The 18,240-nt window shown below is 44.3% G+C and overlaps 1 protein-coding gene across 1 annotated transcript in view; it reads left to right on the forward strand.

Annotated features, from left to right (window-relative positions):
- Window positions 1-15,246, forward strand: part of LOC128979427 (inositol 1,4,5-trisphosphate receptor-interacting protein-like 1) — a 70,575-nt gene extending 55,329 nt beyond the window's left edge. The window contains exons 2-4 of the mRNA XM_054397641.1: window positions 10,303-11,890; window positions 13,794-13,894; window positions 15,043-15,246. Of these exons, the coding sequence (XP_054253616.1) occupies window positions 10,303-11,890; window positions 13,794-13,894; window positions 15,043-15,246 (1,893 nt within the window). The remainder of the gene's footprint in view (window positions 1-10,302; window positions 11,891-13,793; window positions 13,895-15,042) is intronic.
- The last annotated feature ends 2,994 nt before the right edge of the window (window positions 15,247-18,240 follow it).

The raw sequence follows: 18,240 nt of genomic DNA on the forward strand, positions 1-18,240 counted from the left end.
AAGTCCTCTTTCTCTGCTACAGCAGCTAGTCTTCTAGATAAGAGCTGCTGCCTTGGGCTGGCTCTCTAATAAAGAGGAAAGCAAACCATGAAAAGCACAAAGTTCTATCTTACAGAAATGTAGTGAAAGATAAATTTAAAGGTTTTTTTTTTCCTTGTAGCTTTTATAAATAGATGGGTTTAGGGCTACATTAGACCAAAAACTGCACCACACATTCAGTTACATCCATCATTAAACAGTGAGGAAGCCAAACAAGGTGATGTATGAAGGCATACCTGTGGACAGATAGAGGACAGATTTTCTATCAGAAGTACAGAAGTGGGCTAAAAACCAGTGGTTGAGATGATGAATAATATTTATGCCTGGTAGAAAAAAGTTAATCACTAGGCACTGTACTACCACGAAAACAAATTGTTCTTATGTCACCACAATGCTCTTGCATGTAAGCAAGGATGCTATCAGGGTCTCAAGATATCTAGCAAGCATTCAAGCCCCTGTCAAGGGAAGATGGTACTTACTCCCACCTTAGCTGACTTGAAGACACCTATCTGCATCATGGCTGAAGTTGTATATCCTCTGGTCTCTTGGCTGAAATGCACTGCCTGGAAAATAATAGGCCAGGAGCTTGAGTGAACACAGAACTCCTACTCAATGCATAACTTGATTGTGTCAAGGGTGCCTAACTTGATTGCAATGTGGATTGCACTCAGCCATACCTGGACAGTCAGAAGCAGAGAAGCCTTGGAGCTTTTACAGAAGCTCTGAGCGGGCTCATGACTACATGTTTTGTCCAGCCATCTAGGTAACATAAACTGAAAGACATGAAAAACAAAGCAAGGGATTTTTTCACCACCTCCCATCAACAGGCAAGCCTTCATCTTCAGGAAAGAAGGGACTCATCATGGGTAATGGTTGCTTGGGAGACAAATGTCATAATTCTGAACATGGCATTTCCAACCTTTCTGCTTCCCCCATGTGGCATCATATGAAATGGAATCTCCCTTTGGCTAGCTGTCCAGGGTGTATCACAGTATATCAGAGGTTGGAAGGGACCTCAAGAGATCACTAGGTCCAACCCCCCCTGCCAGAGCAGGACCACTTAGGGTAGTCCTCTCCAAGCTTCTTGTGCTCTCCTTGTGTACTCAGTGGTGGTGTGAGGAGCAGAAAAAGCCTTGACTGTGTGTAATTACTGCTCAGCAGAAAATTAAACATCCCTGAATTATCAACAGTGTTTCCAGCTCAAATCCAAAACACGGCCCCATACAAGCTACTGTGAAGAAATTTAACTCTACTTCAGCCAAAACAAATACCCTTTCTCACTTTCCTATTGTAGCCCCTGGCTGACATGCTGTCCAACAATGGAAGGGTGGGAAAAAAGTTATAGTAATTCCCCTTAAAGCCAGAGGAGTACCAAAGAATGCAAGAAGTCATTTGAGAAGTAAGAAGGACCATATGAATTCATTAGTCTGAGTAGATTTAATCTAAAACCACATAAAGAAGAAAAAAAGAAAAGGAAAGGAAAAAGGAAAAGGAAAAGTGAAAAGGAAAAGGGAAAAGGAAAAGGAAAAGGAGAAGGAGAAGGAAAAGGAAAAGGAAAAGGAAAAGGAAAAGGAAAAGGAAAAGGAAAAGGAAAAGGAAAAGGAAAAGGAAAAGGAAAAGGAAAAGGAAAAGGAAAAGGGGAAGAAAACAGAGTAAAAGAAAAAGAAGAAGAAGAAAAAGGAAAAAGAAAAAGAAGAAAGAAAAAAGAAAAAGAAAAAGAAAAAGAAAAAGAAAAAGAAAAAGAAAAAGAAAAAGAAAAAGAAAAGAAAAAGAAAAAGAAAAAGAAAAAGAAAAAGAAAAGAAAAAGAAAAAGAAAAAGAAAAAGAAAAGAAAAAGAAAAAGAAAAAGAGAAAGAGAAAAAATAAAAATAAAAATAAAAATAAAAAGAAAAAGAAAAAGAAAAATAAAAAAGAAAAAGAAAAAGAAAAAGAAAAAGAAAAAGAAAAAAGAAAGAGAAAAAGAAAAAAGAAAAAGAAAAAGAAAAAGAAAAAGAAAAAGAAAAAGAAAAAGAAGAAGAAAAAGAAAAAGAAAAAGAAAAAGAAAAAGAAAAAGAAAAAGAAAAAGAAAAAGAAAAAGAAAAAGAAAAAGAAAAAGAAAAAGAAAAAGAAAAAGAAAAAAAGAAAAAGAAAAAGAAAAAAAAGAAAAAGAAAAAGAAAAAAAAAGAAAAAGAAAAAGAAAAAGAAAAAGAAAAAGAAAAAAAGAAAAAATAAAAAGAATAGAAAGAAAAAGAAAAATAGGAAAAGGAAAAGGAAACAGAAAAGAGACTCCACGGTTGTAGAGTCTCCTTCTCTGGAAACATCCAAAACCTACCTGGATGCATTCCTGTGTGGACTACCCTAAGTACCCTGGTGCTCTGGCAGGGGGGTTGCACTTGACAGTCTCTGCAGGTCCCTTCCAACCTCTAATGTACTGTGATGTTGTGATATTGTGATCTCTTTCCATGGGACTGCTTTCTAGCCCCTCATCCCCCAGCTGGTATGTACAACCAGGATTATCCCTTAGGGGAATATGGCAGTCATTAAATTTCACATGGTTGGTGACTAGCCAGCTCTCTAGTCTAAGCAGATGTCTCTGAAGGCCTTTATACCCTGGAGACAGTCCAAAGGTCCTCCTTGTTTAGTATCATCATCCAAGGTTTTATGGACTTGTCTGTGTGCTGGACATTCTGTCCAGAAGGGCATTTTGATAGACAACACAAAAGATTTTGCTAAAATCTGAAAATACTACATCTACTGGCTTGTCTTGGTTAAATAGATGGATGACTTTGTCATAAAAGGAAATTAGTTTGGATGAAAAGGACTTTCCTCTCCTGAACCTATGCTTCATATGACCAGTAACTTCATTGCCTCTCAAGTGTTCTTCAGTAACTCCCAGAATAACCTTCTCCATAATTTTATCAGGCTCTGAAGTGAGATTGACAGGCCTGTAATTTACCTTACCCTCTCTTGACAACTAGGAAAGTATTTGCCAACTTCCAGCCCACTGAGACCTCTCCAGGCTCCCAAGACCATTGAAAAATAACGAAAAGAGGTCCTATGGTAATACCAGACAGCTCTTTCAGTACCTGGGGAGGAATCCTATCAGGTCCCATAGATCTGTGAACATCCAGCTGGAGCAGCAAGTGTTGAACACATTCAGAGGTAGCCAGGAGCTTATAATGGCATGTCACAATAGGACAAGGGGCAGTGGTCTTAAACTAGATTAAATTTAGATTGGACATTAAATTTAGATTGGACATTATGAAGATGTTGTTTACTGTGAGGGTGGTGAGACACTGGAAATGATTGCCCAGAAAAGCTGTGACTGTATCATCCCTGGAAGTGTTTAAGACCAGGCTGGATGAGGCTTTGAGAAACCTGGTGTAGTGAGAGGTGTCCCAGCCCATGACAGAAGGGTTGGAAATAGATCTTTAAGGTCTCTTCCAGGGCAAGCAATTCTATGATTCTACAATTCTATGATCATTGTCTCAGTTAGAGTCTTCCTACACACGACTCCAGGGGTCTCAGAGTCCATCATCAGTGTTGAACACAGAGATAAAGAAGGTATTAAATATCTCTGCTTTGTCTATGCTTCTGTTTGTGAGGTGGCAGACTTTGCCGAGTAATGAACCAGTGTTATTTATGATTTTTCTATTGCTGTTAACATTTTAAAAACCCTTTTTATGATTATTCACAGAGCCAACCCACTTGAACTTTAACTGAGCTTTGGCCATACAAACTTCCTTGCTACAGTGGCAAAGAGCATCTCTTTAGTGCTCCTGCCTGATCTCTTGGTGAGCTGGAGCTAGATGTTCGTAAGTGGCACACTGGTTCTCCCATCACAGGGCAGATGGGACAACAAGAATTACTTTGAAAAACAAAGTGCTTGTTACATCTGGACCACTGCTTAAAAGCTATTTGCCCTCAGAATAAGAACCATTTGACAATGATTTGACAGCCTTTCCCTTTTATTTTCCTGCTTTCTTTCTTTATTTTATTTTTTTTCCCCCTAGAGGACTTGCTTGATCATAAACTCCTAGAAATGTTGGTGTATGCTCTCTGTTCCACTGCTGGTGAAGGCAATGAACATCTTGCACTCATACAGCCAAGGGCTCACACAGAGAATGCACTTTTCCCCATTTTGAGCCTCTTTTTGACTTACAGCAGAAAGTGACTTACTGTTTTTGCCAATGTTTTTTCAATATCTATGAGGCTTTCTACCTGTTCCATGTCTGTTTATTTTCCTTGTCATTCATATTCTGTCAGTGTTTGTTCAAATTGTTCCCCCGCAGGACCTGTCATCTGTTCTGCAAGAGGATGTGCACTCTTCCCTTAAGTGGCAAGTTAATTTGTTTTACAAAAGAAGAGTGTTTATATACGACAATTATAGCAGGATGGTAAATGGACTACTCTTTGTGTTTTAAAGAGAGATGAATGGATTAAGAATGAATCACTTGCTATTTTCCAGGGCGACCTGACAGCAGCCTTCCAGTACCTGAAGGAGGCTTGCAAGAAGGCTGCAGAGGGACAGTTTACAAAGGCCTGCAGTCATAGGATCAGGGACAATGATTTGAAACTAGAGAAGATTAGGTTGTTAGAACAAGTTCTTTACCATGAGGGCAATGGAACATTGGAACAGGTTGACCAGGGAGGTAATTAAGGCCCCATCCCTGGAGATGTTCAAGATCAGGCTCAACAAGGCTCTGAGCAATCTGATGTAGTGGATGATGTCCCAGTTAACTACAGAGGAGTTGGACTAGATGACCTTAGGAGACCCCTTCCAATCCAAACCATTCCATGATTCTATAATTTAAAATAAAATAAATAATAATAGTTTTAAAATAATTAAAAAAACCAACCATAAACAAAACCCACCACAAACACAGTTCTAATAGTTCTCAAATAGAAAATTAATTTTTCTTTGGCCTCTGCACTTTTTAACTCTGTAGGACTTGAGGCACCTGACATTTATTTTCCTTAAAGGTGACAAAAGCCAGAATATTTCTAAGAGTAATAAAGGATGGAATTTGCTCTCCCCTAAAACTTTCCATTTCTCTCCTTCCTTCTTCCATTCCTCCTTTCATTTTGCTGACAGTCAGTGCTTTTAGGTACATTTTCCAACTGTGCAGGGAGATAAAATGTACAAATTTGTTTTCACACAGAGAAATACAGATGTCTAAAATCTAAATAACATATGAGTTGCATGTGGCAGCACAATACATATTGTGAAATTGTGAGCAATTTTCATTCTATTTTTTTTTTTTTAATGGAGAAGAGGATGAGAAGTGGAGGAGCGAGGTCCTGAAACACTGTGGAGCAAAGGGATGAATATCTGACTTCTTTCAAGAGATACTGACACGCAGTGCTCAGCCATTATCATTTTAGGAACAGGGCTGTTGCTAAGCAACATTTCACATAATCTTGCTCAGCTTTTGTATCTGTAGAAAATTGAGGCAAGGAAAAGTTTGGGAAGCTAACGAGGAAAAAATAGCTTCAGTTCAGAACAATCAATAGTGCACCTGACCAGAAAATAAACTATTAATGGGAACAGAGAAACCAAAGCTATTTACAGATACTTAAAAGCAAATTTATTATTATCAGGTATGTTTAATTGTTTTCATGCTGGTTTTCCTATATCTCTGTGTGCTTTAAGGAAGGGAGCAGCGTTTCCTTGGCTGTGATTGCTATAACAGGCACAAACCTTCCTGCTCAGTAAGTTTTAACAGTAGAGTAAATAAAGGCATTTCTTTTACTTGATATGATTTAAGTATTCAATAAACTCCACACAGCCTACAGAAGCACTGAGAAAATGAATGCTATCACTTTTCAATTTTGCATGGGTGCTTACTATAAAAGCTTAAAGCAGAGAATAATTCCCAGATACCTTTTAAAGTCAATAACCATGTATTGACTTAAATACATACTACTGTGTCTGGCAAAGTACATGGAGTCACCAATCTTATTTTCATCCTCTTCTTTAATTCAGTGATAATAGTATCAAGCCTGATATTATATCATCATATTACTCTTACCCAGACGTAGTAATCTAAAGAATCCAGCCTGGCATTCATGTGGTACAAACCATGAAATGTGTTTTGTGTTTGCAACTTATGAAAAATCATAGGCCAGATGAGTGACTGAAGATATTAGCACTATCAATTGTAACTGTAATATCAACTCCTGTTGTTTTTTATTGATCTTATAGTGAGAGTAGTCTTTTAGATGATAGTCAGATGGCTATATTCTTTCTGCTGACTTACATCAGTTACTATAACAGAGTAAATGTGACACCAGAATAGTAAGTGCAGCTTGACAGTCTGACAGGCAAGAGATTTTATCTTAAAAGACCAAACATAATTCATAACGTAAAGGAAGGTACAAACAGAGAACAAAATTGATCCAGGGAAGTGTACTTAAGCACACATTGACATAAAATCTCTATCATGCTTTAGCAGACTAATTGGTTAAAAGAAAAAACACAGGAAAATAAATATGGGTGGTCATTAACTGCTCTCTACAACTACCTGAAGGGAGGTTGTAGCCAGGAGGGGTTTGGTCTCTTCTCCCAGGCAACCAGCACCAGAACAAGAGGACACAGTCTCAAGCTGCACCAGGGGAGGTTTAGGCTGGAGGTGAGGAGAAAGTTCTTCACAGAGAGAGTGGTTGGCCATTGGAATGTGCTGCCCAGGAAGGTGGTGGAGTCACCATCCCTGGAGGTGTTCAAGAGGGGATTGGATGTGGCACTTGGTGCCATGGTTTAGATAGGCATGAGGTGTAGGGTGACAGGTTGGACTTGATGATCCTTGAGGTCTCTTCCAACCTTCTTGATTCTTGATTCTTCTTGAGAAAGTCCTTCACAGAAAGAGTACTTGGCCATTGGATGTGCTGCCCAGAGAGGTGGTGGAGTCACTGTCCCTGGAGGTGTTAAAAAAAGGATTGGACATGGCACTTGAAGCCAGGGTTTAGTTAGTCATGAGGTGCTGGATGATAGGTTGGACTTGATGATCTCTGACGTCTTTTCCAACCTTGTTGATTTTATGATTCTACAATCATTACTATTAGCTTATTAAAGAAGAAAGAAAAGGAAAAAACTTAAAAGGACACAGGCACATAATAATTGCTTTAGTTATAAACATTCTTATGTCTTCCTGTGTAGAAGATTTCAGCAGAACTTAAACTTTTTTTTTTCATACAGACTTGCTTTTGGAAAAAAAAAAATCAAGACTCTTATCCCCCAACCCAACAGTTGTTCTCACTTCACAGTACAGCTTTTAAGTCTTTAAGTTTGAGGGACATGATCTACACTACTTTCTCAGAAGGAATAATTGATGGAAAATTCCTGGGATATGAGTGATCATTAAGAATGATGAATTGCAATCAATCTTATTTGTCAGATTTTTCATAAGCCTCCCTGTCTGCACAACTAAGTGCAAGACATCTTACTAAATGGATAAGCCATCAGTATACCATAAACAATTCGGTATCAGATTAAAGTGATGATAATGAAAACATTAATCCCATTTGCTATCAGCTGTATGGCAACATTCATCACTCTGTGGCACAGAGGTGTAAGGCTACTTTTCCTTGCTGTTCTCTGTTTATCTGTGTTCAGTCTGATTGCTGCTGTTAGTGGCTTGCTGGCAGGGATGGACAGAATAGGAAAGACTTGTGTTGTAAAGTTGAGTGATGGGATCAGAGCAGAATGTTCATTGCTGAACATTTTACATTTCTTTCTTCTGGAAAGAGGAAAGTGTATTTCCATCACGGCTTACCAAATGTAAAATATCTGTGGCTGTCACCCTTTTATTTTCTCAGCACCTTCATGAAATTGCTTGGCTAGTTTTAACTCATGAAAACGTGCTCTGTCTCTCTGTATACCAGCATATGAGTTTTACTCAAAGATTTTCTTGTTTTGACTTTGTAACACATTATTCCAGGATATATTCAAAGGTATCTTATCTCAAAATTAAACTCAGATTTCCTTTTAGGTTTATCAATATTTAGTAGGAGTCAAAATCTCAGATTTATCTTTTTGTTCCTACTTTGTATGCAAAGCTATTCTGACATCATAGCTCCTTTGTGGTACAATCCTTAAATAGAATCTTTAGCCTTTGTTAAAGAAGGCATCGTCTCTTCTTAATTGCTTTTGTAGAGGAATTTATTATCTCCTTTTGATAGAGGAATTGTTAAACCACTGCTAGATGACTAATTCTTTGCTTATTTAATTTCTACACTTTATGATAAAACTGGTTACTTAAGAAAGAAGTTGTTTAATTCATCCTTCAGACCCTGTATACTGAATAGACTTGTGTTGTTTGTTAAGAACCAGCTAGAGAAGGTTAATATCATGTTGGTAGAACACCAACACCTACTTTAAGAATGTACCTGTCCAGTGTGCCTTATGTTTATTGTTCTGAGTTCATGACGCATACTTTTAAAACCTTTTATATTTTAGTCCCTTTAGTTACGCGTTTAAAAATTTAGCTAAGTTCTAAAAAAAATTTATTTTGATACTTTAGTCTACTGTGTTAAGCATAGGGAGGGGGGAAATGTAGGCAGTTAGGGTTTGGCGGTCGGAAGATGTCGCGCTGTACGGAAAGATAGGGCCCCTCTCCGGATAGCCAATAGCGTTTAGCCTATGATGTAAGCAGACGGAAGTTACGTTGTAAACCCGAGTTACATAATGCTGTGTTACTTTCCAATAAACGCCATTTGCCATCCACCACATTGGTGTCTGTGAGCGGATGGACCGAGCGGCCTGGGGTTGGTTGCTGTGCTGTTCCTGAACCAGGTCGCCATGCCTCAGAAGGCAACAGTGTCACCACCTGGACAGTGACTGTCCTTGGCTCTTTCATGGTGTCCATTCTTTATGGCGTCCATTCTTTATGGCATCTTTCCTTTGTTCATAGCTGTAAGTAATTGTTGCGTTTGAGCAAATGCATCTGTGTCTGTGCCTCGCTTTGTTGGGAATGTGGGCATAGGTTGCTGAATGCTCAGCTGTTGGCAGAAGAGCTGATGTGTGGGCTCTGTTTTCAGTGATTCTGACACTAAGGCTCTATCAACATGTCCCCACGCTCCTGCCATTTTGCCATTTTGCAAGAAATTTTATCCCTCTACAGTGTTGTACTTTGCCTTTTTCAGATAAAGCGTGAAGTGTATTTTCTTGGCCATTCCTGGGGAGTCATAACAAAGCAAGGCCTTGAAGCCCTACAGCATTACTCTTGGGAAATCCCAGTGAGGTGGCAAGATCTTTGTTTGGTGTGGTTCCAAATCAAGAAACTCAATCATTCTGTCCATGCTATGTTTTAGAGAAGCAGGGGCCTGCTGGCAGCTGTTTGGCACATGAGGTGCTCTCAGAGTTGCATCTGGGACACCTCCATTGGAAATCCAGTAACAGTGTATGGCCAAAGACTGAGAAGACTGCTTTCTGCTGTCAGGCCCCATCCTGGCACCAGCTTATACACCACCAGCATGCCACCACTGGTGTTGTGAAGGCACCAAGAGCACAGCCACAACGATAATCAGAGGGGCCAGCACCAAGGGAGATGATTCCAGCTCTGTGGATGGCATCTCAAGGAGCAAGAATAAGTCCAAGGATCATGTCACCTAGTATGATTTTTCATAAGGCTTTATGGGGGCTTCTGTGTGCCTGGCAAAGCAAATCACAGGGAAGCCTGTCCTCCAAGCTGTATTTCTTTCCACAGTGTAGGGGTCAGGTATCTGGCTATCTTTGGTGGCTCTGAGTCACTGAACTGGGCCAGCGGGCATGGCAACTCCACCTTGCATTGTTTGTGACATCACAGTGGGAGGGCAGCTATAAATGCAGCAGTGGGCAGCAGTGCCCCAGTAGAGCTTCGGCTAATGGTAAGTGAGGGTGTAGGGAGAGGAGGGTGGATGAGGGCCAGGGTGTAGAGAGGGCAGGGTGCATGAGGGCCAGGGTGTAGAGAGAGGAGGGTGGATGAGGGCCAGGGTGTAGGGAGGGCAGGGTGCATGAGGGCCAGGGTGTAGGGAGGGCAGGGTGCATGAGGGCCAAGGCAGAGAGGTGGGTCCCTGAGGGGTAGGAGGCCTCACACTGCACTGACAGACCACCAGGTGCTCACAGCACCACCTTGAGCTGGGTGCTGCTGATGCTGGGGCTGGATGTAGACCCTTGCAGCATCCCAGCTGCCCAGAGCCCTTGAGGTCCTACCTGTACCCATTTTTCTTCTGCTCCTGTGCTTGGTCTCCACCACTAATTCCCCTCCTTCACAGCCCCACTGAATCTTTTCTCTCCTTTCTTCTGCAGGCCATGGCTGCTACAAAGTTCCTCGCTTTGCTTCTGCAAGGCCTAATCCTGTTCTCAGCGAAGGTTCATGAGGAGCTGGATGAGGCCACATGGAAGCGCATGGAGGAGCACGATAAGGAGATGAACCAGGAGATGACTCGTTTGATGGAGGAGATGGAGAGGAGAAGCAGACCTCAGTTGAGCCTGGTGCCCATGGTCCTGAAACAGAGGCCTGAGGAGCCCAGCATCACGACCGGGGGAGCTGTACTCTTTGCTGCCATTGTTGGAGTCCTCGTCCTCCTGTTTTGGCTCCACTGGTGGCTCAGGAAAAGAAGCCCTGAGCCAGACTCTGGCTGCAGTGAGAAAGAGATCTTGGACATCAGCACAGTCAAGGATGACAAGGAAGAAGAAGAGAAAGGAAGTAATGTAGAAGGTCTGGAAAATAAGAAGCAAGTAAACAGGATTATTTCCAGGCACATTGAGTGGCCTGGGCAGAAAATGATCTTCAGGAGCCAGATGGTGAAGGGGCTGGTGGATGACCTCCTGCAGCTCTTGCAAGAGTGCCTGTCAAATACTTTCTTGCCGGTGCTGCAGCCTGCCATTGGTGTGGGCAGTGTCTTCGAAGGCTGGAGTCCCTGCGAGGCAGATGAAGTTGTCTACCAACTGCTTGTGCCCCTGAGGCCCCCTGCTGGGCATAGCTTCCACCGGGAGCCTGACACATTGGGGCAGATTCCAGCCAAGGACTACCACATCCGTGTAGTGCTGGAATGTGCCTGCAGGATCCAGAACATGCTGTGCTTCATCCATAGCACCAAGGAGCACCTGAGGATAAGAAATCAGGCACCAAGTCTCCTAGACATCCTCTGCACCCAGTCGTACCTAGATGTGCAGAAACTTACCCGCTGGTTCCGGAGTTTGGTGAAGAAAGCCTGGGTGGCATTCCCTCAGGCACATCACTACAAGATGAAGGTGCTGCCCTACAGCCAGCGCACCTGCCAGCTGCTGCTGACAAGCAACTCTGGAAGACCCCTCTATCTTGAGATCCTGTTTGGGGTGCAGCTAGGATATACAGACATATTCCTCATCAGCCAGACTGCAGAGGACACCTACACCCGAAGCACGATATGGAGACAGAGCTACGCTGTGGCAGAGGGCAAGTTCTTCAGCCATATGGCCAGACAGGTCCCACATGGCAGTTTCCACCTCAGATGCCTGCATCTCTGCACCCGCATCCTGAAGGGCACAGACTTCTCTCCCTACATCTTGAAGACAATTGTCATGCACTTCCTGAACACTAGACCCGTGTCAGGCTGGTGCAGAGGGGGCTTCTTCTGGCAGATGGTAGATATCTTAAACTTCCTGCACTGCTGTGTGGAAGAGAAACGGCTCAACCACTTCTTCTTTGGCAATAGAAACATGCCTGAGGAGATCATCTTGCCCTCACACTTACAACGGTGTGAGCCATGCAACATACTGCAGCATCTGGTGCAGAATCCGGATGCCCATGCCAGGGCATTAAGACAGTGTGAGCAGCTTCAGGATGAGCTCATGAAGGGGCTCTACTACACATTCACAGAGAGACGTCATGAACAGAGCTGTGCCACCACAGGTGTGTGTCACTACCTGGACAGTGAATGTCCCTGAGGACGTTCCTTCTGGTATCTTTCTCCTGTACATAGTTGTAACTAAATGTTGTGTTTGAGCAAATGCTGCATCTGAGTCTGTGTTTTGCTTTGTTGGGAAACGTGGGCATACGGTGTGTACTGGTTTGAGGCCAGACAGAACGTCTCTTGCCCCGAAAGGGACAAAAGAATGACACTCACACAAACGGATTGGAGAGTGATGGAAAGTTAAAATGGAAAAGCAATTGGTGAAGCTACAAAAGACTACAAAGGATAGTGCCAAGAATATCCCAAAAGCATACAGAACCCCTCACAGAATTCCCAAAGCTTCCCAATCCTTCCCTTCTCTCATCTGAGGGTAAACCCAAACCCCCAGGGCTCTTTCTTCCCCCTCCCACTGCTAGGCAAGTCTCAGGCTGGCCAGGTCTGAGACTGCCCCCCCTCCATTCTCCTCCTGGCATTAGGCCTAGACAGGCCTAAGAGGCCTTGAAGATACTCCCCCGGCATTACCCGATAAGAGAGGACATCTCCCAGGGGAGCAGAGAGGGAAGAAAGAGAAAGATAATGGCTTTGCAGATGGATTTATAGGGCGCAGGATTTATGGGTAGAAATACGACGTTTCCTGTGTCCACCCCTATTGGGTGGGCACCCAGGACACCAGAGGTGTAATTTATGTGGCAGTGGCAGGGGGCACCCAGCCTGAACTGCCACAGGGTGCTGAGTGCTCAGCTGCTACAGAATCAGGCTGACAGGCCCAGCCTGGGTCAGGCACCCAAACTCATAAACATCCTTTGCACCTACTCATACTTAGATGTGTAGAAACTTGCCTGCTGGTTCCAGGATTTGGTGAGGGAAGCCTGGGTGGCATTGCCTTAGGCATGTCACTACAAGATGAAGGTGCTACCTGCCAGACAGTGCTCCTGCCAGCTGCAGCTGACAAGCAGCTCTGGGAGAACTCACTCTCTTAAGATGATGTTTGGAGTGCAGCAAGGTGATACAGACACCTTCATCAGCCAGACTGCAGAGGACACCTGCACCCCAAGCACAATACAGACAGAGAGCTAGACTGTGACAGAGGGCAAGTTCTTCAGCCATATGGCCACAGACGTCTCACACAGCAGCTTCCACCTCAAATGCCTACATCTCTGCACCCACATCCTGAGGGGCACAGACTTCTCTCCCCACATCTTGAAGACAATTGTCATGCACCTCTTGAACAGCACACCCGTGGCTTGCTGGTGTCAGGTGGTAAGAGGTTGTCTAGGGTGCAGCGATCATGAAATAGTGGAGTTTTCAATATGCAGGGAAACAAGGAGGAGCAACCACAAAACCGTCACTTTGGACTTCCGGAGGGCAGACTTCAGCTTATTTAAGCAACTAACCTGGAGAGTACCTTGGGAAGCAGCCTTTAAGAACAAAGGGGTCCAGGATGGTTGGACCTACTTCAAACAGGAACTCTTGAAGGCACAGGAACAGGCTGTCCCAATGTGCTGAAAGATGAGCTAACAGGGGAGGTGACTGTCTGGGATGGGCAAGCATCTTCTGAAGGAATTAAGGAGAAAAAGAGGGTATATTGCCTTTGGAAAGGAGGGGGGTTAACTCGAGATATGTTTAAAGATATTGTTAGATCATGTAGGAGAAAAATTAGAGAGGCAAAGGCCCAGTTAGAACTTAAACTGACCAATTCTGTGAAGGACGATAAAAAGCATTTTTATAAATACATTAATGGTAAAAAGAGGGGCAAGAAGAACCTCCACTCTTCATTGGACTTGGAGGGGGATATTGTAACTAAAGATGAGGAAAAGGCAGAGGTACTAAAAACCTTCTTTGCCTCAATTTTCAACAGTAAGACAGAAGGGCTTCAGGATAACTGGCCTCCTGAACCAACAGAGCAGAGTAGTCCCCCTGAAATCCATGAGGAAGCAGTCAGAGACTTGCTGAGCCATGTGGATCCTCACAAGCCCATGGAACCAGATGGGATCCATCCTAGGGTACTGAGAGAACTGGCAGATGAGCTCACCAAGCCCCTGGCCGTCATTTACCACCAGTCCTGGCTCACTGGAGAGGTGCCAGATGGGAAGCTGGAGGGTCAAGCCCAGAGAGTGGTGGTGAACGGTGCCACTGCCAGTCACTAGTGGTGTCCCCCAGGGATCAGTGTTGGGCCCAATCCTGTTCAACATCTTTGTTGATGATCTGGGTGAGGAGATAGAATCCACCATTAGTAAGTTTGCAGATGACACCAAGTTGGGGGCAGAAGTCAATCTGTTGGAGGGTAGGAGGGCTCTGAAGAGGGACCTGGACAGGCTGCACAGATAGCCAGAGTCCAACAGGATGGCATTTAAAAAGTCCAAGTGCTGGGTTCTGCACTTTGGCCACAACAACCCCATGCAGTGCTACCGGCTGGGGACAGAGTGACTGAAGAGCAGCCAGGCAGAAAGGGACCTGGGGGTACTGCTTGACAGCAGCTGAACACGAGCCAGCAGTGTGCCCAGGTGGCCAAGAAGGCCAATGGCATCCTGCGCTGGGTATCAGGAATAGTATAGCTAGCAGGAGCAGGGAAGTCATTCTGCCCTGTACTCAGCACTGTTTAGGCCACACCTTGAGTCCTGTGTCCAGTTCTGAGTTCCTCAATTCAAGAAAGATGTTGAGTTGCTTGAACATGTCCCACAAAGGGCAACAAAGCTGGTGAGGGATCTGGAGCACAGCCCTGTGAGGAGAGGCTGAGGAAGCTGGGGGTGTTTAGCTGGGAGAAGAGGAGGTTCAGGGGAGACCTTATTGCTGTCTACACCTACCTGAAAGGAGGTTGTAGCCAGGTGGGGGTTGGTCTCTTCTCCAAAGCAACCAGTGACAGAACAAGAGGACACAGTCTCAAGATGTGTAGGGGGAAGTGTAGGCTTGATCTTAGAATGAAGTTCTTCACAGAAAGAGAGATTGCCCATTGGAATGGGCTGCCCAGGGAGGTGGTGGGGTCAGTGTCCCTGGAGGTGTTTAAGAAGAGACTGGACGAGCCACTTAGTGCCATGGTCTAGTTGATTAGTTAGGGTTGGGTGATCGGTTGGACTTGATGATCTTGAAGGTCTCTTCCAACCTGGCTGATTCTGTGATTCTGTGCTTTCTCCACACACCACGTTGTCAAAAGGTCTGCTTTGCCCGGGATTCGAACCGAAGTTCCCAGAGCTTCACTTCGGACGGCAAAATCGCTTGCCTGAGCACACTGCCGCGCCCTCGGCGGCAGCCAGCTCAGCCGCCGCTAGCCGTTGCTTGGCTACGGGCGATGCCGTATTGGGTGCAGGCTCCGTGGACCGCGTCCCGAGTCCTGCAAACAGAGCCATCAGCTGTCTAACCGATGGCCGAGAAAGGAAAACGAGGCAGCCGTGTGCACCGCTCTTCCCGGACTGCTACAGTTCCCCCCCGAGCGGGGACATCGCATCGTCCAGCCGGCAGCCGTCCCGGCCGAACCCCGCGAGCGCAAGGGGAGTCGCCCCCACCCACGGTGAGGAGCCGCTTTGCCGTGCTCTGCAAACCCTCGGCAGCAAGGCTTTCTCCCATTCTTAGGCAACGCGCCCCACGAACGAAGCTGCAAAAATCTCCTCCTAAAGTTTCCCCCGGAAAGCACCAGGAACTTTTCCTCTGGCAAAAGCAGCAGCCCCGCGGCACAGCGCACCACGCAGTTGGCGCCATTTTGGCTGTGCTTATTACGACACATCCGTGGCATGATTTCTGGATTACAAACGCAGTACCTAAGAAAAGATTCCGGGAGAAAAAAAAAATTCTTAACTTGTGAGTAAACCAAATATTTTGTTACAAAGTTTCTGTTAAGGTTTGTGCCAAGCTGCTCTGTTTTGTGGCCTTGTCTGTCACCGGCCAATCCTCTCTTTCAGTGCCGATTCCAAATTTCCTAAGTTTTCTAATTTGTCTAAATTCTTCAAATTACTTATATATATATATATATATATATATATATATATATATATATATATAAATTCTGTAGAGACGGTTCTTTCAACTGAATACCTGTACATATTAACTGTAAATACTTCTGGCATAGTTTGTACATTAATACATTATTAATATTATTATTAACATCGCTGCTGCTCATTCATAACTATAATGTTTATAACAGAGGTGTAATTAATTTCTCTGCCCAGCTCATTCCACTGTCTTGCCACCTTCAGAGTAAAGAACTTCTTCATAATGCCCAATGTAAATCTACCCTGTTCTACTTTAAGACCACTGCCCTTTCTCCTGTCACCTCATGACCTTTTGAAATGTCCCTCTCCAGCTTTCCTGTAGGCTCCCTTAAGGTACAAGAAGGCTGCTCTACGGTTTCCCCACAACCTTCTGTTCTCCAGGCTGTAAACCCATGCTAGCTCAGCCTGCCTTCATAGGAGATGTGCTCCAGCCCTCTGATTAACCTCCTCTGGACCAACTCCAGCAGGCCTATGCCTTTCCCGTGTTGAGGACTCCAGAGCTGGACACAGCACTCCACATGAGGTCTCACACCAGCTGGGCTGAGTGGCAGAATCACCCACGCTTGTCATCCAACCCAGGGTGGGATTTGCCTTCTGGGCTGCAAATGCACATTGCTGCCTCATGTCTAGCTTCTCATCCAGCAGTATCCCCAAGTTCTTTTTGCAGGGTTCCTCTCAAAATTGTCATCCTCCATCCTGTATTGGAAACAAGAATTGTCCCTACCCAGGAGCAGGACCTTGCACTTTTCCTCATTGAACCTCATGAGGTTCACCTGAGCCCATTTCTCCAGCCTCTCTAGGTCACTCAGGATGGCTTCCCATCCTTCAGTCATGTAAACTGCACCACTCAGCTTGGGATCATCAGCAAACTTGCTCAGGGTGCATTTAGTCCTGCTCCTTCTAGCATTGATGAAGATGTTCAACAGCACTGCTCTCAGTACATACCCAAGGTACCTCACTTGTCACCCATCTCTGCCTGGACATCCAGCCATTGACCACTACCTACTGGCATCTTGAACGCCACCATCCAGCCAGTTTCTTACCTACCCAAAAGTCCGCCCTTCAAATTAGTAATTTCCAGGCTCCTCTTTTCTACCATTTTTAAAAATGGGCAGAATATTTCCCTTCTTTCAATCACCAGGGGCTCCTTCACCTGACTGCTAGGATTTTTCATGAATCACAGAGAATGGCTTTGCCACTACATCAGCCAATTCCTTCAGGACTCTGGCATGCATCTGATCAGGTCCCATAGATTTATGCATGTTTAGGTTTCTTGGATGGTCCCAAACCTGACCTTCCCTGACAGTGGAGGCCACTTTACCTCCCTGGTCCTCACCTAGTGCTCCATCGTCTTGAGAGCCCTGAGCAGACAGATGGTCATTGAAGACTGAAGCTAAAATGTTACGGAGTACCTCAGCTTTCTCCTTGTCTGTTGATACCAGCTCTCCAGTCTTCTACTTCAGGGGGCTGGGGAACACTTTCTTTAACCTTCCTTTGCTGATTGATGTGCCTGTGGGAGCCCTTGTTATTCTTGGTATCCCTTTCTAAATTCAGCTCCAGCCATTCATCAGCCTTCCTGACCTCATCCTTACACAACAGGACAGTGTTCCTATACTGTTTCCAGGGTTCCTGTCCCTGCTTCCACTACCTGGGCAGTTCCCTCTTGCTCTTTGTTTTGACCAGCAGGCCTCAACTCCACTATTCCAGTCTCTTAAGTCTCTTTAAACTAGGCTTAAAGGGGGAGCGGGTTAAAACCGGGTGCACGAGAGATGACCCTAAGGATGACCTTCAGTCTGCCCTTTTACTTGAGGTGGGAGACGGTGGCAATATCAAAATTGTCTTTGTCAAGTGTCTGGAAGACATGCCTGGGTTGGAAGGATGGGGTGATAGTAAGCGCCTCCAAACTGTTGCCCTGAAGCATGCTGTGAACACTGCATCAAAGGCAGAAGTTCCTACATCTTGTGTCTTTCTTTGGCACCATCTGCCTTTAGCCTCCCTCAGCTGCAGACTATCCAGAGATGATTTCCATACATTTAACTTGCCCTTCTTGTATGATGTACATGTTTAGGTTCATATTAGTGAAAAAGAAAAGCAAGAAAAAAATCATATCTATCTAGGGAAGAATTCTCTGATCTGTATCAGAGCACTTTCATCCAGTCGCAGGAGAGGAAAAGGCAGGAAGGCATGAACCCACAGCACATCTCCATATAGCAATCTAACTTCCCATCTCAAGTACTAGATACCAGATACTGTTTTGAGACATTAAATTGTTTCTATGACTAAATTTGTATTGCTCTATTATAATAACAATAAAATAACCATGCACATAATGATAATTATGATAACTATCAATAATAAATGAAATA

The sequence above is a fragment of the Indicator indicator genome, chromosome Z (assembly GCF_027791375.1).
Source record: "Indicator indicator isolate 239-I01 chromosome Z, UM_Iind_1.1, whole genome shotgun sequence".
Taxonomy (NCBI): Eukaryota; Metazoa; Chordata; class Aves; order Piciformes; family Indicatoridae; genus Indicator; species Indicator indicator.